At 41.4% G+C, this 27,739-nt stretch overlaps 1 protein-coding gene across 7 annotated transcripts in view; it reads left to right on the top strand.

The window, feature by feature from the left end:
• Positions 1 to 27,739, top strand: part of acbd5a (acyl-CoA binding domain containing 5a) — a 113,801-nt gene that overhangs the window by 27,625 nt on the left and 58,437 nt on the right. For 4 of the 7 annotated variants that reach the window (XM_041184688.1, XM_041184687.1, XM_041184690.1 and 1 more), the window contains exons 2-3: positions 5,771 to 5,891; positions 18,102 to 18,174. In XM_041184688.1, coding sequence (XP_041040622.1) covers positions 5,771 to 5,891; positions 18,102 to 18,174 — 194 coding nt within the window. Of the gene's footprint in view, positions 1 to 2,432; positions 2,523 to 5,770; positions 5,892 to 18,101; positions 18,175 to 27,739 lie in introns of those variants that run through there. The other 3 variants (XM_041184689.1, XM_041184692.1, XM_041184693.1) reach the window with 3 other exon arrangements.

Below are 27,739 nucleotides of genomic sequence, written 5' to 3'. Positions count from 1 at the left end.
AGGATTAAAATGTAGAATCAATTTGGGTGGAAATGAGAAATAGCAGAGGAAAGAATTCACTGGTAGGCCTATTGACATGTGCTACACTGTAGGACAGGGTATAAATCAAGAAATAATGGAGGCTTGTAAGAAAGTTACTGCAATAATCATGGGAGATTTTAATCTTAATTTTGATTCAATATTATCACATTGGCAAAAATAGCCAGGAGTTCATAAAGTCTGGGCAGTTTCTTAGAACCATACAGTCTGGAACCAAGCAAGGAACAGGCTATATTCGACTGGTATGGGTAATGAGACAGGGTAATTAATGGCTTCATAGTGAAGGATCCTCCAGGTAAGTGTGATGAATTTCACATTCTGTTTGAGGGTGAGAAATTTGGGCCTAAAACCAATGTCTTAAACTTGAGGCAATTATAAAAGCATGAAGACCGAGTTGGCTAAAGTTGCATGGGAAAATAAGTTATAACGTAAGACAGGAGGGAAGGAGTGGCAGATATATAAGGAAATATTTCATAACTCTCAACAAAGATATCTTTAATTGCGAAAGAAGGACTCTACGAGAAGGATGCACCATCGGTGGCTCGGGAAGTTAAGGATGATATCAAATTGAAAGAAAAGATGTACAAAGATGCAAAAATTAGTGGTAATCCAGAAGATGGGGAAAATTTTAGAAACCAGCAAAGGACAACTAAAAAAATAAAAAGGGAGAAATGTGAATGAGAGAATGCTAGCAAGAAATATTAAAAAAAAGACTGTAAAAGCTTCTACAAGTATATAAAAAGGAAGAGTATAGCTCAAGTAAGCGTTGATCCCTTAACTTGGCCTTAACTTAGTTTTCTTGCCTGGCTGACGATAACCCTTGACTCCCTTGTCAATCAAAAATCTATCTAACTCAGCCTTGAATCTATTCAATGACTCAGTCTCCCCTACTTGCTCAGAAGAGAATTCCAAAGAGTAACAACCCACTGAGAGAAAAAAACCTCCTCATCTGTCTTAAATGGGAGACCCTTTATTTTGAAGCTGTGCCTCCTAGTTCTTGACACTCCCATGAGGGAAAACATTCTCTCAGCATTCTCCCTGTCAAGCCCCCTCAGAATCTTGCATGTTTCAATAAAATCACCTCTCATTCTTCTAAACTCCAATGAGTTTAGGCTAAACCTGCCCAACATTTTCTCATAAAACAAGTCCCTCATCCCAGGAATCAGCCTAGTGAACCTTCTCTGAACTGATTTCAATGCATTATGCCTCTCCTTAAGTACAGTGACCAAAACTATACACAGTACTTTAGATGTACTCTCACCAATGCCCTATTCATTTGTAGCAAGACATCCCAACTTTTATACTCTATCCCCTATTTTTTATGGCGTTATGAAAGACATTTTCACATGGACACGTCCATTCAGAAACATTCCTTCTCCCTTTTCCCCCTTGGTTCTTAAAGTAAGTTACCTCAAGTTTCTGTACAGTGGTTTCCCCAATAGCCTGCCAGTGGAAACATTCAATTTTTATCTAAAGTAAATACTAGCATTTTTTTTAGTGCGGTCCAACTCTCCACATTGCTGCTGCTCTCATTCCTGCCACAAAACACTGGACCCACACCCAATTTGTTCCCCAGTCTCTGAGTCCCAATCTTTCATCTCCAGCCTTTCTCTCTCCCTCACCTTCCATTGTTCTTCAGGCTCCCTGAACCCATTAATCTCTTCTCAAGCCACAATCCCCTGCCCTTGGTCGCTGTTTATCCTCTGTAAATCCAGCAGTGCACCGTTCATAATTCTGTTATTCCTCCCCCTCCAGAGTCTATGAGCCAGTACAGTTCCTTACCATCTCTAAGGGGGAACCAGCTCTTTGCGGTGGCAGGGATGTCAACATCACTAAGCTGAGAGCTTCTCTGTTTCTAGGGGAGGCGATATCATAGTGGTATTGTCGTTGGATTAGTAATCCAGAGACCCAGGGAAATGTTCTGGGACCCATGTTTGAATCTCGTCACGGCAGATGGTGGAATTAAAAGTCCCATGATGACCATGAAACCATTGTCCATTGTTGTAAAAACCCATCTGGTTCACTAATGTCCTTGAGGGTAGGAAATCTCTTGTCCTTACCTGGTAACTCCAGACACACAGCAATGTGGTTGACTCTTAAATGCCCTCTGAAATGCCCTAGCAAGCCACTCAGTTTATTACAAACCGCGACAGTCACAGAAAAGGAATGAAACCGGAGGGACCACCCGGCATCGACCTAGGCACTGGAAACGACAACAGCAATTGCAGCCCTGTCGACCCTGCAAAGTCCTCTTTACTAACATCTGGCGGCTTGAGCCAAAATTGGAAGAGCTGTCTCACAGACTAGTCAAGCAACAGCCTGACATAGTCATCCTCACAGAATCATATCTTACAGATAATGTCCCAGACTCCTTCATCACCATCCCTGAGACCCAGTAGAGGTGGCTGCATAATGGGAAGGAATTGCCCTGGAATCCTCAAAACTGGACACCATGAAGTCTCATGGCATCAGTTCAAACATGGGTAAGGAAACCTCCTGTTGGTTACTACATACTGTGCCCCTCCCTTCAGCTGATGAATCAGTGCTCCTCCATGTTGAACATCACTTGAGGGTGGCAAGGGCACTGAATGTTCTCTGGGTGGGTGACTTCAATGTCCATCAGCAAGAGTGACTCAGGAGCACCACTACTGACCAAGTTGGCCGAGTCCTAAATGACATAGCTGCTAAACTGGGTCTGCGGCAGGTGGTGAAGGAACCAACGAGGGCAAAACATACTTGACCTCATCCTAGTCAACCTGCCTGCCACAGATGCATCTGTCCATGGCGGTGACCACCGCACAGTCCTTGTGGAGACAAAGTCCTGCCTTCACATTGAGGATACCCTCCATCGTGTTGTGTGGCACTATCACTGTGCTAAATGGGATAGATTTCAAACAGATTTAGCAACTCAAGACTGGGCATCCATGAGGTGCTGTGGGCTATCAGCAGCAGCAGAATTATACTCGAACACAATCTCATAGCCCGGCATATCCCCCAACTACCATAACCATCAAGCCAGGTGATCAACCCTGGTTCAATGAAGAGTGCAGGAAGGCATGCCTGGAGCAGCACCAGGCATACCTAAAAATGAGGTGTTAACCTGGTGAAGGTGTAACACAGGATTACTTGCGTGCCAAACAACATAAGCAGCAAATGATAGACAGAGCTAATCGATCCCACAACCAACGGATCAGATCTAAGCTCTGCAGTCCTGCTACATCCAGTGGTGAATGGTGGTGGACAATTAAACAATTCACTGGAGGAGGAGGCTCCACGAATATCCCGATCCTCAATTATGTAGGAGGCCAGCACAGCAATACAAAAGATAAGGCTGAAGCATTCGCAAGAATCTTCAGCCAGAAGTGCCGAGTGGATGATCCACCTTGGCCTCCTTTGGAGGTCCCCAGCATCACAGATGCCAGTCTTCAGCCAATTCAGTTCACTCCACGTGATATCAAGAAACGGCTGAAGGCACTGGATACTGCAAAGGCAATGGGCCTTAACAATATTCCGGCAATAATACTGAAGACTTGCGCTCCAGAACTTGCTGCGCCCCTAGCCAAACTGTTCCAGTACAGCTACAACACTGGCATCTACCCGGCTATGTGGAAAATTGCCCAGGTATGTCATGTACACAAAAAGCAGGACAAATCTAACCTGGCCAATTAACGCCCCATCAGTCTGCTCTCGATCATCAGTAGAGTAATGGAAGTGGTCATCAACAGTTTCAAGTGGCACTTGCTTAGCAATTACCTGCTCACTGATGCCCAGTTTGGGTTCCGCCAGGGCCACTCAGCTCCTGATCTCATTACAACCTTGGTCCAAACATGGACAGAAGAGCTGAACTCCCGAGGTGAGAGTGACTTCCCTCGACATCAAAACAACATTTGACTGAGTGTGGCATCAAGGAGCCCTAGCAAAACTGGAGTCAGTGAGAATCAGGGAAAACTCTCCGCTGGTTAGAGTCATGCCTAGCACAAAGGAAGATGGTTGTGGTTATTGAAGGTCAGTCATCTCAGCTCCAGGATGTCACTGCAGGACTTCTTCCTAGGCCCAACCATCTTCAGCTACTCCATCAATGACCTTCCTTCCATCATAAGGTCAGAAGTGGGGACGTTCGCTGATGATTGCACAATATTCAGCACCATTCGCGACTCCTCACACTGAAGCAGTCCATGTCCAAGTGCAGCAAGACCTAGACAATATCCAGGCTTGGGCTGACAAGTGGAAAGTAACATTCACACCACACAAGTGTCAGCCAATGATCATCTCCAACAAGAGAGAATCCAACCATCACCCCTTGATGTTCAATGGTATTACCATCACTGAATCCCCCCCTATCAACATCCTGGGAGGTTACCATTGACCGGTAACTGAACTGGACTGGCCATATAAATACTGTGGCTACAGGAGCAGGTCAGAGGTTAGGAATCGTGTGACGTGTAACTCATCTCCTGACTCCCCACAGCCTGTCCACCATCTACAAGGCATAAGTCAGGAGTGTGATGCAATACTCCCCACTTGTTGGATGAGTGCAGCTCCCACAACGCTCAAGAAGCTGGACACTGTCCAGGAGAAAGCAGCCCGTTTGGTTAGCACCACATCCAAAAACATTTATTCCCTCCACCACCGATGCACAATAGCAGCATGTACACCATCTACAAGATGCACTGCAGGAATTCACCAAAGCTCCTTAGACAGCGCCTTCCAAACCCATGACCACTACCACCTAGAAGAACAAGGGCAGCAGATAGATGGTAATTCCACCACCTGGAAGTTCCCCTCCAAGTCACTCACCATTCTGACTTGGAAATATATCTCATTCCTTCACTGTTGCTGGGTCAAAATCCTGGAGCTCCCTTCCTAACAGCACTGTGGGTGTACCTATACCACATGGACTGCAGTGGTTCAAGAGGCAGCTCACCACCACCTTCTCAAGGGCAACTAGGGATGGGCAATAAATGCTGGCCCAGCCAGTGAAGCCCACATCCTGTGAATGAATATTAAAAAAAAAGTAGCCAGGTTATGGAGTAGGGCAAGTGCTGTTCTGGTGAAAAATTAAGTGCATAGTTTTCCTGTCTTGCTAGCTGCAGTGCCCAGGAGATGAATACTCCATAATGGATGACTCCTGGGCAATTTTAGTGGGGCTGGAAAACTTTGTTTCTAAGGTGTCGAAGTTCAGTGAATTCAGCCATATTATCCACTATTTCAAAAGATACCACTTGAGGAACTAAGGAAGTAAAGCATACACAATGATTTTAAAACTCTTGCACTTTCTGGTTTTATCTTACCGTTTTATTGACAAATACACATAAAGGTTAAACTACATAGTTTGTTCATTATGTGAATGAGTATTGAGTTAATTTGCCCAGTGATGGTCTCTGTTTCTCATTTTTTAAATTTACTAATCAACATCGCATTAGCCACATCTAGATTCCCAATTAGCCACATGAGGCAAATGTATTGAGCCACAATGGTAAAGATCAGTACTTTACCAGATCTATTGGGAATCTAGAATTGCTAGATTTTAATTTACTGGTTTGTAACAGCTATTGTACCAATTAGGGAGGGCACCTGCTGATTGTGCTGCGGTCTTGTCTGATGTATTATTTTGATACTGTTATGGTGACTTTCCATTTGCGACCTGACTTGCAACTGTTTTTTTTAAATCAGTTAAAATCTAAGTCAAGATATTGGACTAATTAAATTTTTGCAATATCTAATTAAATAGGTTCATTTCAACCATCAAATGAGCTTATGCTGAAGTTTTACAGTTACTACAAGCAAGCAACCTTGGGGCCCTGCAACACTTCCAGGCCTGGCTTCTGGGATCCTATTGGCAAATACAAATGGTGATGATATTTGTTTTACAATTACTGACTTAATTTATTAACTGTGTAGAATTGCCTTGCTGTCAATTGCATTCTGCTTGTTAATCCAAAGTTGGCTTTTTTACATGAATACCTGCACAAGTACAATATCGGTGATTGTAAAACTGAGTCCACACTGCTTAACATAAGAACAGCAATCCTGTGAGTGCAAAAGTACAACTTCTAGGACTTTTTTTTTAATTGGAGATGTTGGTACAGGTTTGTTTCTTTCTCAAACTTTGATTTTATCATTGATTATTTTTCCATAGCAAGAATAATGCATAGAAGAAAGATTTGTACACTTGATTTTATGACCATGTGTGACTGGCTTGGTACTGTGAACTAGCCCTACTACAATTTAAGTTGAGACCGCCCAGGTACATTTTGCTATAGAACCTATTCAGCCATTGGAGATCCATCAGTCTGGCTTGAATCAGGCCTCTGAAATGGAGATTACTTTTGTTTACTTTAATGTAGTGTTTTGCCAAATAAATGGGCATAATCTTATAATTAGAACTGGGCTGGTCAGGGATGATGTCAGGATGCAGTTTGTCAGACAAAGAGTAGGAGAAATCTGGTACTCTTATCCCCAGTAGTCAGTTTGTTTTATAAATTTGACAATGAATTGATTTAATTTTTTTTACTGTATTTAACATCAATATTCTAATTTCAGTCGGTATAATATTTAGTACAAAAAGTGAAAAATTTGTCTTGAGGAATTGATTTTCATTGCTTAAAACAGACAGTACTAGTTGAGCCTCGGTCAGTTGAAATTTATTAACTGAGACACGTAGGTTTTTGTTCGGTACATGATATGGAGCCAAGGTGGATAAATAAAGTTACATACAGATCAAGCATGATCTAATTGAATGGTGGAACAGACTTGAGGAACTGAATGGCCTACCCCTGTTCCAGTGCTTAATCCTGAATTGTTACAACTGAAACATGCATCTCGTTGAGAGCAGAAATAAAATTGCAAATGCTTCTGTTTACCATAACTGCAATTTAAAATTGCTACAGGCAGTTGCTGAGCAGTAGTTAATTTGACAATATCCCTCAATTCAGTGTTCCGTCCACTAGATCCAATTTTATGCTTTTTAATACTCTAAATATTTCTAATGTAGATATTTCATTTAAATTTTATACAGGGTATTGGTCAAGTATACTAACTTATTAACCACACATGTTTTGTGGGTCTCTGATAGTATAAAAATAAATTGCTGTCTTTCTTGGGCATGTTTGAGACTACATCTACCTGAAGACTTGCTCTAACTTCAACCATTATGATTCATTTTCAATATATAAAATTCTCATAGCTCTTTGTACAAACATTACTGTAGAATGTGAATGATATCACGCATGCTGCATGTTTTATGCAATGAAATCAATCCCTCAGACAAACATTTTACTCATGGACTAAATGTAATGCCTTTTGAAATCATTAGAATATTGATGTTAAACACTAAACCATTTTAAATCGATTATAAACTTAAAAATGAATACAAACTGACTACTTACAAGTTTTTCAAATCCTGAGATTTTTCAGTTATACTGTTGGATACTACATAGTATAAGGTGCACCTTTAGTGCAGACTCAAGATCATAAAAAATAGGAGCAGGAGATGGCCATTTGGCCCATCAAGCCAGCTCCCCTATTCAATGAGATCATGGTCTATCTGATAGTTGCCTTAACTCCACATTCCTGCCTGTCTCTCCTAACCTTTAACTTCCCCGTCGATCAAAATTTAAGTTAGCATTGAATATAATTCATGACCCAGCCTCTACCGCTTGCTGGGGAAGAGAATTTCAAAGACTAATGACCCACTGAGCCGAAATTCCTCCTCACCTTAGTCTTAAATGGGAGACCTCTTATTTTTAAACTGTGCCCCCTAAAGCATCCTTCAAACATATACCCTATCAAGTCTCCTCAAAACCTTGTGTTTCAATAAGAACACTTCTCACTCTTCTAGACGCCAATGAGTATAGGCCCCACCTGCCCAACCTTTCCTCATCCTTCGTCCCAATGATCAGTCTAGTGAACCTTCTCTGAACTACTTCCAATGCAAGCCTATCTCTCCTTAAGTAAGGAGACCCAAACTGTTCACAGTACCCCGAGTATAGTCTCACCAATGCCCTGTATAGCTATAGCAAGACTTGCTGACTTTTATATACCATTCCCCTTACAATAAAGGCCAACATTCTGTTAGGCTTCAAAATTGCTTGCTGTACCTGCATGATAACCTTTTGTGATTCACAATACAAGGAATCCCATCATCTTCAGACATTACTTCAGGTTCAACATGTATGCTGAGGGCAAGCAGCTCAACCCCTTCATCATCACATTTCTTGTCTCCTCCACTACTTTTGCGTTGTCAGCATGTTTACCAACAGCTAGTCCTGGATAAGCCATAATTTCTTCCCATTAAACCATTGCTTTCTGACCCTCCCAACAGCATCCTTGCCACTGATTGTCTCCTTCTTCCTGCTACTTTGGGCTAAACTGGACTCTTTGTAACCATGGTACCCTATTTGCACTTGAGCTGAGCTTTTCACCCCATGTCTTCTCCATCACAAGGACTACCTACTTCTACCTCCCCAATATCATCCTGCTTCACCCCTCCCTCAGCCTGACTGTTTTCTTCTGAAACCCTCATCTGTGTTTTTGTTTCAAAAAAACAATTTCAAAGCTCTCCTGACTGGCCTTCTCGCATCTGTAAACTTCTGCTTATCCAAATCTCTGCTGCCCTGTATCTTACGCAGACCAAATTGTGCTCAATGATCTATGATGTCTCAAATTTAAAAATCTCATCCATGTGCTCAAGTCCTTCCATTATATCTCTCTAACCTCCTCCAGCGCAACCTCTAAGAATTCTGCATTCACCCAACTCTGGCACCTTGGCACCCGTACTCTCTTTAACCCACGATTGGTGTTGGTGCCTTAAACTGTCTAGGCAATTATTTTTAGTATTCCTTCTACTTGAATCTCTCAGCTGACTCCAAAATGATCTCCTTAAGACCTAGCTCTTTGATTCCTTCTAATGTCTTCCACTTTGGCCTGTGGTCAGCTTTTGTCTGATTTATGCTCCTGTGAAGCAAATTGGTGTTGAGTTACCTTTTTCTTGTCTTCTGCTCCTCTCTTAATAGTGCACTGGAATACAATTCCATATGTGCTGTCCTCCAGTACCCTGCACAAATAACCACTTGTGTGTATATCAGCTGTGAATTGATGAAATCACATGAATGTCACATTATCATGGGTCTTTTTCCTTATTCCCACCCTTTTTTTTATTTGCTTAAAATCTGTGACGTCTCTAACTTTCCCAACTCTGATAAAAGATCATTGACCTGAAATGTTAACTCTGTATCCCTCACTCTGCAGCTGCTGCCTGACCTGCTTGGTCTTTTCTGTTTTTAAGTCAGAAAGCCCCACTCCAGAAACTTGAACATGAACTTCAACAAACTCCAGTGCAGTTCTAAGGGAGTATTGCACCCATTGGAGGTGCAGTTGCTTTCGATATGATGATAATCTAAGGCCCTGCGGCACTATCCCTCAAGCAATGTACCTCAAAACAGATTGCAGTTTTTGGTTGCTCATCACATTACCGTTTGTGGAGCCTTAGTTTGAGCAAATCGGTTATATAACAAAAGTGACTAAAATTCAAAAGTAATTCATTAGCAGTAAAGTGCTTTTTGATACTTCCTGAAGACATGAAAAGTCCCATGTAATTTTTTTTTTTTAAAGCCAAACCCAATTCTTTCTTTCCAGAATGACCACATAATTGTACATACAGCAAAGATTGCTGGGTAGTAATCAGGTGAGGGAACACATTTTGTTTTTGCCCCTTCTTCTGCAGTCCAGGAGATGCTATGGTGCCCTTAAGGCTTTCCTGCCTTTGATCAACTAATTCAACACAGATCAAAGCCATTTAAAGACGTCCAATATTATGTAATATTTATGTCATCTATAAAAAAAATTAGTATAGTGAATCAATGTTCTTTTGTAAATATATCAAGTAACTACTTTATTAAATCACTGTTCATAATTATGTTCCATCATGTACATACTGTACTGCTGCTAAGTAGCTCCTGCAAGTGCCCCTCCAAGGCATACACCATCCTGTGTTTCTTCACTGTGACTATGTCAATAATCTGGAACTCCCTTTCTAACAGTACTGTGGGTATACCTGCACCTAATAGACTGCAGTCAAGAAATCAGCTCGCCACCTTCTTGAGGGCAATTAAGGATGGGCAACCAATGCTGGCCTTTTCGGCAACCTTTGTCGCCCAATTAAAGTGAATATATTTTTTTAACAAACTGTCAGGGAAGTGAGACTTTTGTCCAACCAACAGGACTGGACTTACATTAATCGTAGAAGTTAAAAGACAGGTGTGATGGCCCACTATGCTACCCAGTCCCTGTTTTAAAACATTGAAAGTAAGAGCAGGAGTAGGCCATTTGGCCCTTTGAGCCTGCTCCGCCATTCATTATGATCATAGCTGATCATCTGTCTCAACACCATGCTCCCGCTCTCTCTGCATACCCCTCGACACCTTTCGAGTCTAGAAATCTTTCTATTTCCTTGTTAAGTATATTCAGTGACTTGGCTTCCACAGCTTTCTGTGGTTGAGAATTCCACAGGTTCATCACCCTCTGAGTGAAGAAGTTTCTCCTCATCTCAGTCCTAAATGGCTTACCTTTATCCTGAAATTGTGACCCCTTGTTCTAGACATCCCAGCCAGAGGATATATTATCCCTGCATCAAGCCTGTCCCACCCTCTCAGAATTTTATACGTTTCAATGAGATCCCCTCTCGTTCTTCTAAACTCCGATGAATACAGTCCAATCGGCCCAATCTCTCTTCATATGACAATGCTGCCATCACAGGAATCAGTCTGGTGAACCTTCGCTGCACTCCCTCTATGGCAAGTATATCCTTTCTTCGGAAAGGATACCAAAACTGCACTTAATTCTCCAAGTGTGATCTCACAAAGGTTCTGAACAACTGCAGAAATACATATTTGCTCCTGTACTTAAATCCTGTTGCAATGAAGGCCAAGATGCCATTTGTCTTCCTAACTGCTTGCTGAACCTGCATACTTGCTTTCAGTGACTGGTGTACAAGGACACCTTAGTCCCCTTGTGTACCAACATTTCCCAATCTGTCACCACTTAAATTATCTGCCATTCTGTTTTTCCAACTAGAGTGGATAACTTCACACTTATCCACGTTATACTGCATCTGCCATGTATTTGTCCACTCATTCAACTTGTCTAAATTGCCTTGAAGCCTCTTAACACCCTCCTCATCACTGGCATTCCTACCTGGATTTATGTTGTAAGCAAACTTGGAAACATTACATTTGGTTCCCTTATCCATATTATTGAGAACATTGACTCAAGTTATGAAAACAGAAAATGCAGGAAAGATTCAGCAGCATCCATGAAGAAAGAAACAGTTAATGTCCCAGGCCAGTAACTTTCCATCAATTCTGCTGTCCTATTATTTTGAAGCATGGTAAACACTCTGGTTTAATTTAACTGTGCCACTTGACCTTTTTTAAACTATATATGAGCTGTTCTTCCCATTATCCTTCCTAGTCCATCAGCCCCAGCCATTTATTTATGTACTGTGGTTTATGCTGCGTAAAATAACATTTTTAATAATTTGAAATAAGTTCTAATTCAAAAAACTCAATAGTTTTAAAACCAGCAGATTTTAGCTTGGAGATATTCATGGCGGTTTTTAATGTTTACTCTCAGGTTGCTCTATCGTAGGAATGACAATACATTTTGACTTCAAAATTGTGATGTATTTGGAATTGCTGTTTTTAAATAAGCCATTCTGTATCATTAAATTGGTTGCTAATCTACACTTGCCGATCATAAATATCAGCCTTAACATTTCACTGATGTTGGCTGGTTGATCTGGGAAGGCATTTCTTCCTAATAGCAGACATGAAATGATCCTCATTAACAAGTGCTTTAAAGATTCGTATCAGTTGCCTTTTGAAGAGTATTGTGATGTGGAAGCTGCAGTTCTGTAATCCAAATACACTTTTGTTCAGAAGATGAACTTCCACCAAGTTTTCTGAGAGAGCTGTTTATAGTTTGCCTGACTGTAATTTCTTGAATGCTGTGTTCATTTATTGTTTATGTTGTAATGTTTCCTGATGATTTCCATGTATTCATTTTAGTGACTTCTGGTTTTGTAAAACAGCAAGCAGATGCTGGGCGTTGAGATTGCTAAAAGCGTAATAGTTATTATTTTGGCTTTATTTGCTGAGCATTATCCAGTAGCTTTGCACGTTCTGTGCTATAAAATATCCAGCGCTAGAGACCTCAGACTCTTTGTTTAACATGAAAAACTGAAGAAGCACTAATGCGCCAAAGTAAAATTAGAAAGGGGAAGTTGCAGTTTCATAAACTTGTCAAAACCAGCCGAATGGCTACTTGTTTTCAAAATTAGCTACAGTAAACCGTAATTAGCTTGAACGTTGTCATGGTTTTTGATTTATTTTTGTCAAAGTTTTGAGAAAAATTGTCTGCCCATAGTAACTTCAAAAAAATTAACTTGGAGCTATTGACCGGTATTTCGCCATTCAACCAAATTCTGTGCCATTTAATGCAAAGATGCTAAATGTTGATTAAACATTTCCTCTCCAAGGTGCTTTGAAAATCGCTAAACAATCCTTGCCTTTTGTATATCTGCAGAGTGACGAAAGAAAGAACATATGGTTATATGATTCCTTTTGCAGCCTCAGACCATCAAAGAAGTACTGTGGAAGTTTAGCCACTGTTGTAAGAAATTCAGCAGCCACTTTGCACACAACAAGGTCTCCCAAACAGTAATGAGATAATGACCAGATAATCTGTTTCTTTTTCATGATATTGGTAGTGGGATAAATATTGGCCACAATGATCGATCAAATGATCTTTTTCACTATTATCCTGGAATGCAAAGAAAACCCTCGGCTTCTTTTTCCTACTGCAAATTGTGTTCTTAAACCCCTCCTTTGTGGCCCTCATCCTCACCTCCCCAGCGATAGGCGTGAGGAGTTCATGGACGGCGGTGTCACTTAAGATTGAGTCCATCGGATTAGCTGCCTCTGCACGTCCCGCGCTCCCAGTAGCTCACCGGGTCAAACTTGCTTTAAAGTTTCCTCCTGGCCTAGCCCTCAACTTGCATATTTCTCTCCTACCTCCTCTCATGTCTTCTCCTAGCTCATCTTGTCCAGGAGACCCAATTCCTGCTCCCTGGACCTTATTACCATTAAACTTTTACCTGGCAATGTGGAAAATTGCCCAGGTATATGTTGTGCACAAAAAACGGGACAAAACAAATCTGGCCAATTACTGCCCAATCTGTCTATTCTCACCATCAGCAAAGTGATGTAAAATGTCTATCAAATGGCACTAACTCAGCAATAACCTGCTCACTGACGCTCAGTTTGGGTCCTGCCAGGGCCACTCAGCACCTGACCTCATTACAGCCTTTGTTCAAACATGGACAAAGAGCTGAACTCTAGGTGAGGTGAAAGTGACTGCCCTTGACATCAAGGCAGCATTTGACCGAGTGTGGCATCCAGGAGCCCTAGAAAAGCCATTGAAGTCAATGGAAATAGACAGGAAAGGTTCCACTGGTTGGAGTCATATTTAGCACAAAGGAAGATGGATGTGATTGTTGGAGGTCAATCACTCAGTCCCAGGGCATTGCTGTCGTGTCCTTGGCCCAACCATCTTCAGCTGCTTCATCAATGACCATCCTTCCATCGTAAGGTCAGAAGTGGGGATGTTCGCTGACGATTGCACAATGTTCAGCACCATTCGCAACTCCTCAGACACTGAAGCAGTCTGTGTCCATATGTAGCACGACCTGGACAATATCCATGCTTGGGCTGACCAGTGGCAAGTAACATTCGTGTCACACAAGTGCCAGGCGATGACCATCTCCAACAAGAGAGAATCTAACCATCACCCCTTAACATTCAATGGCATTACCATCACTGAATCCCCCATTATCAACATCCTGGGGGTTACCATTGACCAGAAACTGAACTGGACCAACCATATAAATACTACGGCTACAAGAGCAGGTCAGAGGCTAGGATTCTTGTGGTGAGTAACTCACCACCTGATTCCTCAAAGCCTGTCCACCATCTACAAAGTACAAGTTGGGTGTCTGATGATTGGCCAGACCCCAAGTTGTTAGTGAGATCCTGTTTGGGATCAGTAACGTTTTGTTTAAAGTAGACAAAGTTTGAGATCCAAGACATTAACTAAATTGAAGCCAAAAGATTCCATGGGTTTTGAACAAACAAAAATAATCCTTACTTTACAAGATTGGAAAGATGTAACAATTTACAATATCTATCTTATACTCTAACTTTCAGGGTAAGTGTGAGGTACATGTGAATTAACAGGCAAACTGTGGTCAAAAACACCACGCTGCACAATAAAGGTCAAAAGCTACTAAAACCGATTTCAGGGATTTCTCAACAACTCACCCAGATGTTAGTTGCACTGTGAGTCAACCAATCTCGCTGAAACTTCGTCTTTCTCATGAGGATTTCCAGTATTTACCTTTTGAAGATCTTGCCTTGGAATTATCTCCAAAAGTCACTCCAACTCGGACAGTTTCAATGACGGCCCACCTCTCAGGGTTTTGATCTCACCTTTGGAGATTCTGCTCCCCTGGATTCCCGAGTACACTCGAGCATCAGATTGCAAGCACAGTTTCAGGTCTTCGGTCATGCCAAGCAGAACTAAAGGGGGTACCTTTGTCCCAGTGGCCCACCGCATAGAGTTGCCAACCTTCGGCTGCCTTCTCAGATCTACAGGGCTTCTCCTGAGCTCACTTCATTTAAAGTCTGCTCCCTGCAGCCCTTTCTCTAATTAGAGCCAGATTCTCTGCTCCTCTCTTTTTCTTGACTTAACTGGGACTTGTTCCTGTCCCATGTCTCTGTCCCTCACCTGAGACTCTTCTTCTTGGGACCTTCTCTTATCCCTCTCGCAGGGACACGTGCTGGCTCATCTGCCCTAGGTTTTTTATGCCTTTTCCTATTCTGTCTCTATGAAGAACGTAAATATGTAGAACTACGCATGTGTAGTCCACTCCTAGCCTTTGCATGTGTGGGAGGTCTGAGGTCCATCAGGACTTGGAGTTCACGACCTCCAAGGTAATTTTGGGTTTCTTAACACTCCCCTGAATTAGTGCAGCTCCAGCAACACCCAAGAAGCTTGATTCCATCCAGGACAAAGCAGCCCACTTAATGGCATCTCAATAAACATTTACACCCTCCAGCACTGACACTGGCAGCAGTGTGTACCATCTACAAGATGCACTGCAGCAATTCACCAAGGCTCCTTCAACAGCACTTACGACCCTGATTCTGAAGCTCTCATATATGCCTTTATTACCTCTAGCCTTCCACATCCTCCCTGTTGTAAACTTGAGGTTATCTAAAACTCTGCTGCCTGTTTCCTAACTCTCACTAAGTCACCTATGACCAGCTATGCTCCGTAATCTCTTTTAGCTCCACAACAACTCCAATGTGCCTGCGCTTATTTAGTTCTGGACTCCTGAGTGCATTCCCAACAATCGTTTCACCATTGGTGGCTGTGCCTTAGGCCCTAACTTTGGGATTCTTCCATGGCACCTCTCTGCATTTGACCTTGCTTTCCTCCTTTTAAGACTCCTTAAAACCTACCCTCTTGACCAAGCTCTTTTTCTGCCTATGTAGCTTAGTGTCATATTTTGTCTTTTAATGCTCCTGTGAGTGCCTTGGAGAGGTGCTATAGAAATGTAGGTGGTTGTTGTAAATTTCTCTTTCCTCCAAGAAATATTCATTCCCTGAGAGGAGATTGTGTTCATGGACAGTATTAATAGCCAGAAAGATACCAAAAAAGAATAAAGAAAAGTAGAACAATGATTAAATGAACAGTAGAAACTAGGAACATCATTTTGATTTTTCTCACCTGGCAAAGACCTTATTGCATGACTTATCTGATCATCCTTTCATTGCCTGGCTTCTGCTAAACTGAGAGGGGATTGACTGAACTATAAGGAATGAAATATAGCTAACAAAGGCAGATGAAATGCAAATGTTGAATACTGTGTAAAGTCAAGTACAGAAGTAACTATGAATAGACATGCCTACATCTGTGAAATCATGCAAATCCTTCATCTCATTGATAACTGATTATGCAGGTGTTCTAAGGTCAAACATAGTCTAACGCTGCTCTGGTTATGACTCTCCCTGGTGCAACACTGAGAACCTAATATCTCTGAGAGAGAGTTTTTCACTGTTCATTTAATCTTTGTTCTATTTTTCTTCACTGCTTTTTGTTGTATTTGTGGCTATTAATACTGCATATATTATAAATATTTTATGACTCAGCTCATTGATACATCTGAGGTGAATGAACCAGCAAATTATCAGTTGTAGTCTTCTATCTTTATTGAGTTAGCTAATATCATCAGGGATTGCAGTAAGGATATTAGAATTGGCCTCAACACCTAAGATTAAGGGAGACAAAATTTACCATGGTTCACATGGTTGATCAGTACCTTCAGTATAAACATATGTATATGAACATGATTAAGTTCAGTATGATGTATCTCTCAACCCAGTAACCTCAAGCTGATATTCATACACGAATGACCAATTGAACAAGTTATCATAGGGTACCTAGTGATGGTGGTACCATGCTCTAGAAAACAGTAAATGTCTTTAGGAAATGAGAGAAAATGTTGCTTTGTAATCTTAGCAAATACCAAGCTATAGTGGGCATGGGGTTGGCTACAATAGGCATGGAGCTAGATACCAAGGGTTTAGATCTACCATGACTTGTTGAATAGTTGGTAGTTTTTTTCAAATGACCATGAAGCTACTGAATTGTGAATCCTTTTCTTCCCAAATGCTCTTTTGGAAAAGGAACCCGCCACTCTGAAACAGTACTGTTAATTCTATTGGGGCAATTAGTGATGGGGAATAATCGCTACCTTGTCAAAATCTCAAGAACAGATTTTCAGAATGGGAGTCTGTGCCCCTTATCTTGCAATAAAAAGTGTTTCTTTTTGCAGAAATGTTCCAAATTCATCATGTCACAAATATTTTGCATTTTAGCTCTGATCATTTTGCCTTAAAATTAGATTCTTGATACATATTATGTTGGATTTGGGATGTCCTGAGGTTATGAAAGTTAGTATGTGAACTCTTTCAATTTTCCTGTCCTTATTTGATGCTATGGAGAAACTACCTAAGTTTAGAATTTAGATGGTGGGGCCCACTGGAGCTCTTGGTTCCTTCTACTCAGTGGTGTAATAGCGTGACTTCTAATTACATCTGTGATTTACATACTTTTCTTTGAGGGAGTTTTTTTTTTTGCTTATGTGCCAGCATTGCAGACCTTTTAACTCTTAATCTTGCTGTTACTGTGTGTTATGTGTAATTGTGTGTTACTGGAGTCATCTTATATGTATTTGGAAAACAAATAAGAACTGTGAGAATTGTATTTTGTTAGTGGATGGAGAAGCCTTAAATCTGAATGAACAAATATGTTTTTTTTATAGATGGTTAAAGGCTTTGATAATTAGAAACAAAAATTCATCCTGCTTTGCTTTTTTTGTTGGATTGGATTAGAATAGAAGAAATTCCAAAGGTGCATGATCCTCTGAGAGAAGAAATTCCTCCTCCTCTGTCTTAAATGGCGATACCTTACTCTGCAACGATATCCCTGTTTCAGATTTTGCCTACACGAGGAAACATCTCAGTATTTACCCTGTCAAGACCCTTAGAATATTATCTGTTTCAATAAAATCACCTCTCATTCTTCTCCACTCCAACAACTATAGGCCCAACCTGCTAAGTCTTTCTTTCAGGCAACCTCTTGATCCCAGGAATCAACATAGTAAACCTTCTCTCAACTGCCTCCAGTGCAAACATCTTTGTGTCATTGAGAGCTGAGGCTGGGGGCAGAGAAAAGAGCAGTCAAGTTAATTTAAAAGCTTGGGCATTTCCTGTTAGAAATAAAATTTAATTTGCCTGATGTTTATCACAGTAAATCCTTTCCTCTGGGCACTGAAGATTACGTTTGAAAGCTAGGTGCAGTTTAAAGTGACTGGAGTTTGAAAATTGGTTTGCATTTTGTTATAAGTCATTAACAGAAATGCCTTCCTGTGTTTATTATAGGGATGCTTGGAATTCTCTGGGAGACATGCCCAAAGAGGAAGCCATGATTGCCTATGTTGAAGAAATGAAAAAGGTTGGATAAATCGTGACACAGGTTTTTGAAGCTGTTGCTTATTTCAGTGACCAATTACTTCTGTGGTTTGCATACTTTTCTTTGAGGGACCCCTATAAATGTTGATGCACCCCAGAGAACTTCAGTGTTAAATTCAGAAAGAGTGTATCTGTTAGCCCAGGAAACTCAGTGTTATTGCTGTAAAGCTGTTTTTCATTGTGAAAGCAACAGAAACAACATGCCAGTAAGCAAAACAAAAACAGAAATACCTGGAAAAACTCAGCAGGTCTGGCAGCATCGGTGGAGAAGAGCAAAGTTGACATTTCGAGTCCTCATGACCCTTCAACAGAACTAAGTAGAAATGGGAAAGGGGTGAAATATAAGCTGGTTTAAGGGGGAGGGGGATTGTTGGGACAAGCAAGCAGTGATTGGAGGCGATAACCAAAAAATGTCACAGACAGAAGAACAAAGAGGTGTTGAAGGTGATGATATTATCTAAAAGGATGTGCTAATTAAGAGTGGAGAGCAGGACAAGCAAGGTAGCTCTAGTGGGGGTGGGGTGAAATAAACGATGGGTGGAATACACTTAAAAATAATGGAAATAGGTGGGAAAAGAAAAATCTATATAAATTATTGGAAAAAACAAAAGGGAGGGGGAAGAAACGGAAAGGGGGTGGGGATGGAGGAGGGAGTTCAAGATCTAAAGTTGTTGAACTCAATATTCAGTCCGGAAGGCTGTAAAGTGCCTAGTTCAACAACTTTAGATCTTGAACTGCCTCCTCCATCCCCACCCCCTTTCCGTTTCTTCCCCCTCTTTTTTTTCCAATAATTTATATAGATTTTTCTTTTCCCACCTATTTCCATTATTTTTAAATGTAATCCACCCATGGTTTATTTCACCCCACCCGCACTAGAGCTACCTTGCTTGTCCTGCTCTCCATTCTTAATTAGCACATTCTTTTAGATAATATCACCTCCTTCAACACCTCTTTGTTCTTTTGTCTGTGACATTTTTTGGTTATCTCCTCCTATCACTGCTTGCTTGTCCCAACAACTGCCCCCGCCTTCTTCTGCACCCCCCCCCCCAACCAGTTTATATTTCACCCCTTTCCTATTTCTACTTCGTTCCGTTGAAGGGTCATGAGGACTCGAAATGTCAACTTTGTTCTTCTCCACCGATGCTGCCAGATCTGCTGAGTTTTTCCAGGTATTTCTGTTTTTGTTTTGGATTTCCAGCATCCACAGTTTTTTGTTTTTATGCCTGTAAGCAAACTGAGTTTGGGTACCATCTGGAGTCCCCTTGCGGCCTGAGACCATAGACTCTAGAAAAAGACTAGAAAATCAGGAAATGGGTGACTTGCTAAATACTTTGTGTTGTTCTTCATAGGAGAGGATGTCAAGTACCGAAGATATGAGGAAATGTAAAAATAAATTGAGAGGAACTTACCAGATTGAATATAAGTTTAGAAAACAGTAGGGAAAACTAGAGACTTAAGAAAAGACAAATCACAAGGCCCTGATGTTTATTTCACTGTTACTTCCTATTAGGAGAAGTAGGTGACGAAATTGTGGATTCTTTAGTCATGCCCTTCCAGAGCTCTCTGATTCAGGTATTGATCCCTTGAATTGAAAAATTACCATTGCCACTGTTATTTAAGTAGGGTAGAGGAGATAAGATCTGTGGGAAAGGTACTATATTGTGTATCAGGGAGAAAGTTGTTTCTTTTTTATTCATTTATGGGATGTAGGTGTTGCTAGCTAGACCAACATTTATTGCCCATCCCTGATTGCCCTTGAGAAGGTAGTGGTGAGCTGCCTTCTTGAACTGCTGCAGTCCATGTGGTGCAGGTACACCCAGGAAGTGTGTTCCAGGATTTTGACCTAGCAACAGTGAAGGAACAGCGATATATTTCCAAGTCAGGATGGTGAGTGGCTTGGAGGGGAACTTGCAGGTGGTATCTGCTGTCCTTGTCCTTCTAGATGGTAGTGGTTGTGGGTTTAGAATGTGTGTAAGGAGCCTTGGTGAGTTTTTGCAATGCATCTTGTAGATGATACACAATGCTGCCACTGTGCGTCAGTGGTGGAAGGTATGAATGTTTGTGCATGGTGTGCCAATCAAGCGGGCTGCTTTGTCTTGGCTGGTGTCAAGCTTCTTGAAAGTTGTTGGAGCTGCACTCATCCAGGCAAGTGGGGAGTATTCTATCTCATTCCTGACTTGTGTCTTGTAGATGGTAGGCTTTAGGGTGTCAGGAGGTAACTGTGACCTGCTCTTGTAGCCACAGTATTTATGTGGCTAGTCCAGTTCTTTTCCTGGTAAATGGTAACCCCCTGAATGTTGATAATGGGGGATTCAGCGAAGGTAATGTCATTGAATATCAGACAGCAATGGTTAGATTCACTCTTGTTGGAGATGGTGATTAGCTGGCACTTGTGTGGCATGAATGTTATTTGCCACTTGTCAGCCCAAGCCTATTAATTGTCCAGGTCTTGCTGCATTTCAACTTCAGTATCTGAAGAATTGTGGATGGTGTTGAACATTGTGTAATCATCAGCAAACATCTCCATTTCTGACCTTATGATGGAAGGAAGGTCATTGATGAAGCAGCTGAAGATTGTTGGACCTAGGATACTACTCTGAGGAACTCCTATGGTGATGTTCTGGAACTGAGATGATTGACCTCCAACAACCACAACCATCTTCCTTTGTGCTAGGTATGACTCCAATCAATGGAGTTTTCCGCCTGATTTCTATTGACCCCAGTTTTACTAGGGCTCCTTTATGCCACACTCATCAAATGCTGCCTTGATGTCAAGGGCAGTCACCTTCACCTCACCTCTGGAGTTCTGCTTTTTTGTCTAAGTTTGAACCAATGCTGTAATGAGATCAAAAGTTGAGTGACCCTAGCGCAACCCAAACTGAGTGTCAGTGAGAAGGTTATTGCTAAGCAAGTGCCGCTTGATAGCAATGTTGATGACCCTGTCCGTCACTTTACTGATGATGGAGTGTAGACTGATGGGGCAAAATTGGCCGGGTTGGATTTGTCCTGCTTTTTGTGTACAGGACATGCCTGGGCAATTTTCCACATGGATGCCATGTAGGTATGCTGGAACAGCTTGGCTAGGGGCGTGGCAACTTCTGGAGCGCAAGTCTTCAGTATTATTGCCAGAATATTGTCAGGGCCCATAGCCTTTGCAGTATCCAGTGCATTCAGCCGTTCCTTGATATCACGTGGAGCGAATTGAATTGGCTGAAGACTGGCACCTGTGATGCTAGGGACCTCCGGAGGAGGCCGAGATGGATCATCCACTTTGCACTTATGGCTGAAGATTGTTGTGAATGTTTCAGCCTTATCCTTTGCACTGATATTTTGGGCTCCTCCATCATTGAGGATGGGGATATTTATGGAGCCTCCTCTAAAATGATTGTGGAGGTCGGCAAATCAGCATGCAAAATGACATCGCAATTGGTAGTAAAACTTCTAATGTCGCGAGAAGCAGGAGCAGCAGTTGACGTAAGAATGTGGCCTCCTGTTTTAGACACAGGTAGGAAATGTGGGTTCAGAAGCTAAGTGCAAAAGGTGTATTGCACTCTGTTCTAGTTTTGTACGTTTCTGTCATGAGAATCCCAATTAATGTCGCATAAACATTCAATGATGCATTTTAAATGCCTCTGGGTACAATGCAGATTCTGCATAGTCCAGCTTTAGTTTAAGTCTTTATAAAAAAAAACTTTTTCACACACCAAGTTGTTCAGGCCTGGAATGCACTGCCTGGAGCTGTGGTGGAGGCAGGTAGAATCGAGGCATTCAAGAGGGCATTAGATGATTATTTGAATGGAAACAATGTGCAAGGGTACAGGGAAAAGGCAGGGCAATGGCAATAGGTCATAATGCTCATTTGGTGAGCTGGTGCAGACATGATGGGCTGAATGGTCTTTTTCTGTGCCATTAAAATTCTGTGATTCTGTGATTCCAGTGAGTTGTTTAATTGTCCACCACCATTCACCACTGGATGTGGCAGGACTGCAGAGCTTAGATTTGATCTGTTGATTGCGGCTTCGCTTAGCTCTGTCTATCACTTGCTGCTTATGCTGTTTGGCATGCAAGTAGCTTCACCAGGTTGATACCTCATTTTTAGGTTTGCCTGGTGCTGTTCCAGGCATGTCCTCTTGCAATCTTCATCGAACCAGGGTTGATCCCCTGGCTTGGTGGTAAAAGTAGACTGGGGAATATGCCAGGCCATGACAGATTGTGCTTGAGTACAATTCTGCTGATGGCCCAAAGTGCTTCATGGATGCCCACTCTAGAGTTGATAGATCTATTCAAAATCTATCCCATTTAGCACTCTAGTAGTACCACGTAACATGATGGAGGGTATCCTCAATGTGAAGGCGGGACTTTGTCTCCACAATGACTGTGCGGTGGTCATTCCTACCGATACTGTCATGGACAGATGCACCTGTGGCAGGCAGGTTGGTGAGGATGAGGTCAAGTATGTTTTTCCCTTTTGTTGGTTTCCTCACCACCTGCTGCAGACCCAGTCAAACAGCTATGTCATTTAGGACTTGGCCAGCTTGGTCTGTGGTGGTGCTACAAAGTCACTGTTGATGCTGGACATTGAAGTCCCCCACCCAGAGTACATTCTGTGCCCTTGCCGTCCTCAGTGCTTCCTCCAAGTGGTGTTCAACATGGAGGAGTACTGACTCATCAGTTGAGGGTTGTGGTACGCGGTACTCAGCAGGAGGTTTCCTTGCCCATATTTGATTTGATGCCATGAGACTTCATGGATTCCAGAGTCGATGTTGAGGACTCCCAGGTTAACTCCCTCCCAACTGCATACCACTGTGCTGCCACCTCTGCTGTCGGGACAGGACATCCCCAGAGATGGTGATGGTGGTGTCTGGGATATGATCTGTATGGTATGATTGCATGACTAGTCTGTGAGACAGCTCACCCAATTTTGGCACAAATCCCAGATGTTAGTAAGGAGAACTTTGCAGGGGCAACAGGACTGGATTCCCTGTTGTCGTTTCCGGTGCCTAGGTGAATGCTGGATGGTTTTATTGACTCTTTAGCGGTTTGATGCAACCGAGTGGCTTGCTAGGCCATTTCAGAGGGCATTTAAGAGTCAACCACATTACTCCAGATCTGGCGTCACATGTAGGCCGGACTAGGTGAAGTCAGCAGAATCCCTTCCCTAAAAGCCTCATAGGACATGAGTGAACCAGGTGGGTTTTTACGACAGTTGACAATGGTTTCCAGATTTTTATTGATTTCAAATCCCATCTGCCATGGTGGGATTCAAACCAGAGTCCCCAGAGCATTACCCTGGGGGTCTGGATTACCAGTCCAGTGACAATGCCACTACGCCACAGCCTCCCCCTGAAGTAACTGAACACTTGAACAAACATGAACTGATTGGAAATAATCAACATGGATTTGTTAATGCTAAGTTATGACTAAGAAATTTAGTTGAATTTTTTGAGTTGGTATCTAATGTGGTAACTAAGGGAGTGTCTATGGATGGTATATGGGCTCCTAGACAGCATTAGGTAAGGTTCAACATAAGAGACTTCTAACAAAATTGAGAGCGCATGAAATTGAGGCAACCTATTGACATGGGTAGGAAGTTGGTTAGAAGGTCAGAGACAGCATAATGATCATGGGTGTGTTCTCAATTTAGCAAGATGTGATTAGTGATGTCCCTGGGATCGCTCCTGGGGCTTCTGCTTTTCACTATTTCTAAATTACTTAGATGAAGAAATAGAGAGCCATACATCCAAGTTTGTTGATGACATCCAGTTAATTGGCACAGTAAATAGCGTAGATAGGAACAGAAAGTTACAATAGCACATGCTTAGTGGGCAAAACTGTAGCAGTTTGAGTTCAATATGATCGTAGCAGTCTGAGTTCAGTATGGTTAAGTGTGAGGTCATTTACTTGGAACCTAAGATAGATCAGAATATTTTGTTAATGGTGTGAAGCTACAAATTATGGAGCAGCAAAGAGATTTATGGGAGCCAAGTACAGAAACCACCAAAAACTTGTGGATCCGTACAAAAAAAATAACAAGTCCAATGGAATGTTGGCCTTTATCTCAAGGGGGCTGGAATACAAAGGATTGGAAGTTAGGTCGCAGTTGTATAAATCTCCGATTAGACCACATCTGTTATTGCATTCAGTTCTGGGCACTGCATGTCAGGAAAGATTATTGACCTTGGAGTGGATACAGTACAGATTGAGGAGAATGATACCATGACTAATAGAGGTAAATTATGGGACAAATTGCCCAGACTAGGTTTGAGTATCGGAGATTAAGCAGTGATTTAATGGAGGTGTTTAAGACAATTAATTGAATTGACATGGTGGATAGAGAAAAACTGTTTTAATCTGGTGGATCAGTGTAGAACAATGGTGAGTAATCAAAATTAGAGTTAGACCATTCAGAGATATCAGGAAGCACCTATTCACACAACGGATAATGGAAGTTGCCCACAGAAGGCTGCTGAGGCAAGATCAAGTGAAAATGTAAAGGTTGAGATGGGTAGAGATTTTTGTTAGGCGAGGCTATTAAGGGTTACAGGGTCAAAGTGAGTTGGAATTGAGGTACAGAGCAGTCATGATCTAACTGACTGGCATGACAGGCATGGAGCTGAATAGTCTCCTCTGTTCCTATAGTTTAGAAACCACTTGTCTACACTACATATGTATGTGTCTCAGCGACAAAGACAATACTATTTTGGATTGTCACTTAATGCAAAGATATAAAGAAACCATTTTGTAAATTATACAGCATTTTTATCTATTTATACATTTGTTAAAATAATTCTAGCTTATAAGTTTGCAAGTTTGGATCAAAAACTGTTCTCTAAAATTTACGTTAGTTGTATTTGAAAGATTTGCTCTATATACGCCAGCACTGAGAGCAGATGTGTCCTGCTGTGCCAAACTGAGTGACATATTATCATCATATTCATAAAACTTGGCACAGAAATGCCCAAACAACTTGATTACCTGACTTCAGCATTACAACTGTACAGTATAGATTACAGCTTGTTGTCCTATTTCAAACAGCACTAAATTGAAAGTTGACTAACTTTATAACAAAGTCAACAAAAACATTTTGTTTTGACTGGACAGGTACTATTTTCTTGTTCCAAACTTACTTACGTTTGAAACATGGCTTGCTGCAATAATTGTGCTTTAGGCTCTACTACTCTATTTTCTCTCTAACTTGGACGTTTTAAATTCTGTCTAATTTTGCATCACTGCCCTTATTCACAAGTTGTTTTGTTCAAATAAAAGATTGTCATTTCCAATCTAAAATTAATTCTAGTTATAATCATCGATTCCCATTTTCTGATTATGTTGGTTTGGAGAGGTAGCTCTTCGGAGGGATGGGGTGGGTTAGGGGCAGCTGTTGCTAGGTTCACTTTCCTGGGAGAAAAAAATTTAACTTTGGTGCACACTTATTGTTGCCAGTGCACTCCAACTTGGGGAACATGAGATTAGAATTACATTTTTAATTGATATCCATTCCAAAGATTTTATTTTTTCTGTACTAAAGTAGGGGTTAATGTTTTCATTCTTTCTTGGGATGTGGGCATTGCTGGCTAGTCCAGAATTTATTGCCTTTCCATTGTTGCCTTGAGAAGGTTGTGGTGAGTCGCCTTCTTGAACCACTGCCGTGCATGTGGTGTTGTACACCCACAGTGCTTTTAGAAAATGAGTTGCAGTTTTTTTTTTTATTCTTTGATGGGATGTGGGTGTCACTGGCAAGGCTAGCATATGTTGCCCATCCCTAATTACCCTTGAATTGAGTGGCATGCTCAGTCATTTCAGAGGGCATTTAAGATTCAACTCCATTATTGTGGGTCTGAAGTCACATGTAGGCCAGACCGGGTAAGGACAGCAGCTTTCCTTCCCTAAAGGACATTAGTGAACCAGATGGGTTTTCGTGACAATCGACAATGGTTTCAATTCCACATTTAATTAAGTGAATTTAAATTCCACCAGCTGCCATAGTTGGGTTTGAAACCACGTATCCAGAGCATTAACTTGGGTCTCTGGATTACTAGTTGAGTGACATCACCACTATGCCACCATTCCCCTCAGTAACCTAGCAACATTGAAGGAATGATGATATCGTTTTAAGTCAGGATGGTGTGTAGTTTGAAGGGGAACTTGCAGGTGGTGGTGTCGCCATTACAAGTTAGATATTGTTTTAAACATCCACGTGTTACAGAAATGGGAGCTAATCTAGGAGGTGGTGGTGTCATTTCAAGACCAGTAGAGAGAACACCACCATTTCAAAGTTGCATTCCACAAATCCTGTCGAGCATCTGTTCCTTTTGCCTCTGATTTGAAGCTTGGCTGAAGCTCCAAACACTATGTTTTTTCTTGTGTCACCTCTCTTCATATTTTTAATAAAAATTGCTTTGCATTAGATTTTTTGTTAGAAGTGTACTAACAGGCGATGGAGTTATGGCCATATATATTTGAACCAAGAAAAATGTCCTTTGACCTGTTATGATGTGGCAGGTGATATAACCAGACGGACCATATCCGCAAGGGAAACTTGGCCAAATTATCACAATGGTTTTGCAATTTGTATTTACTCTGAAAAGGCTTATGCACTGAATTCAGAGGAATTGAGTCCACTAACACCTTTAGCGATTTGAAAATTAAGTAAAAACATTTATTAACAAACAAAGGAGAAACGCATACAAGATTACAATTACATGGTTATTTAGTCTTAACAGGTCCCAAAACTCTTAATTAAACAGGCTTCCAACTACACACTCCCTAACAGCCCAAAATAGATTTGAAATGATAAAATCAACCCAGCAAGGTTACCACAGCACCCACTGGACAATTGAATTCCAAAGGCTTGTAACACAACTGAAGTGGCAGGAAGCTTTTCCCCAAGGACTGCTTCACACTGTGTACCTTTCGATCTCACATGGTCAACCCCTGTATAGCCTTCCATCCTTCTTTATATTAGTTTTCTTTCTCTTTAATCTGTAAATTCCATTGTTCTAAAGGTCTTTGGAAATTTACTTTCCCTATGATATAAAATCTTTCATGTTGTCAATATGGCCTCTTTCCTTTTGGGAAAAATAAATATAATAACCTTGCCCTATTTATCTTGTTAGTTGTAAATGTCCTACCATCCGTTGAAACCCAAACACCTTTCCTCTCATCTTAAAATGCAAATTTTCTTCACATCCTGTATGCTGCCCTCATCCATGTTTACTCACTAGCATTTCAGATGCCTTTTTATACCTAATTTCTTTTAATAATTTCAACCTTGCAGTGTGTCTGACTCTATTTAAATCAGCCACACAGACAACCAGAAACCCACAATAATATTATGAAAAATATTATAGTTTCGTGACCGGCCTCCTGTACTGCCTTTATTTTCACCTGATTTGTAAAGAGCTGATTTGAGAAAATTGGCATGGTGGAAAGTAATGTGCATGTTTGTGTTTAAGCTCAAAATGCAGAGTTCTCTCTCTGTCCATTACCTCACTTTTCTTCTTGAACTCCAATGCATATAAAGGTGTTCTTGTACCAGAAATGTCATT

This window comes from Carcharodon carcharias, chromosome 3 (genome assembly GCF_017639515.1).
Source record: "Carcharodon carcharias isolate sCarCar2 chromosome 3, sCarCar2.pri, whole genome shotgun sequence".
Lineage (NCBI taxonomy): Eukaryota > Metazoa > Chordata > Chondrichthyes > Lamniformes > Lamnidae > Carcharodon > Carcharodon carcharias.
The sequence above is the reverse complement of the archived record's forward strand: the minus strand, read 5'-3'. Positions and strand labels throughout refer to the sequence as shown.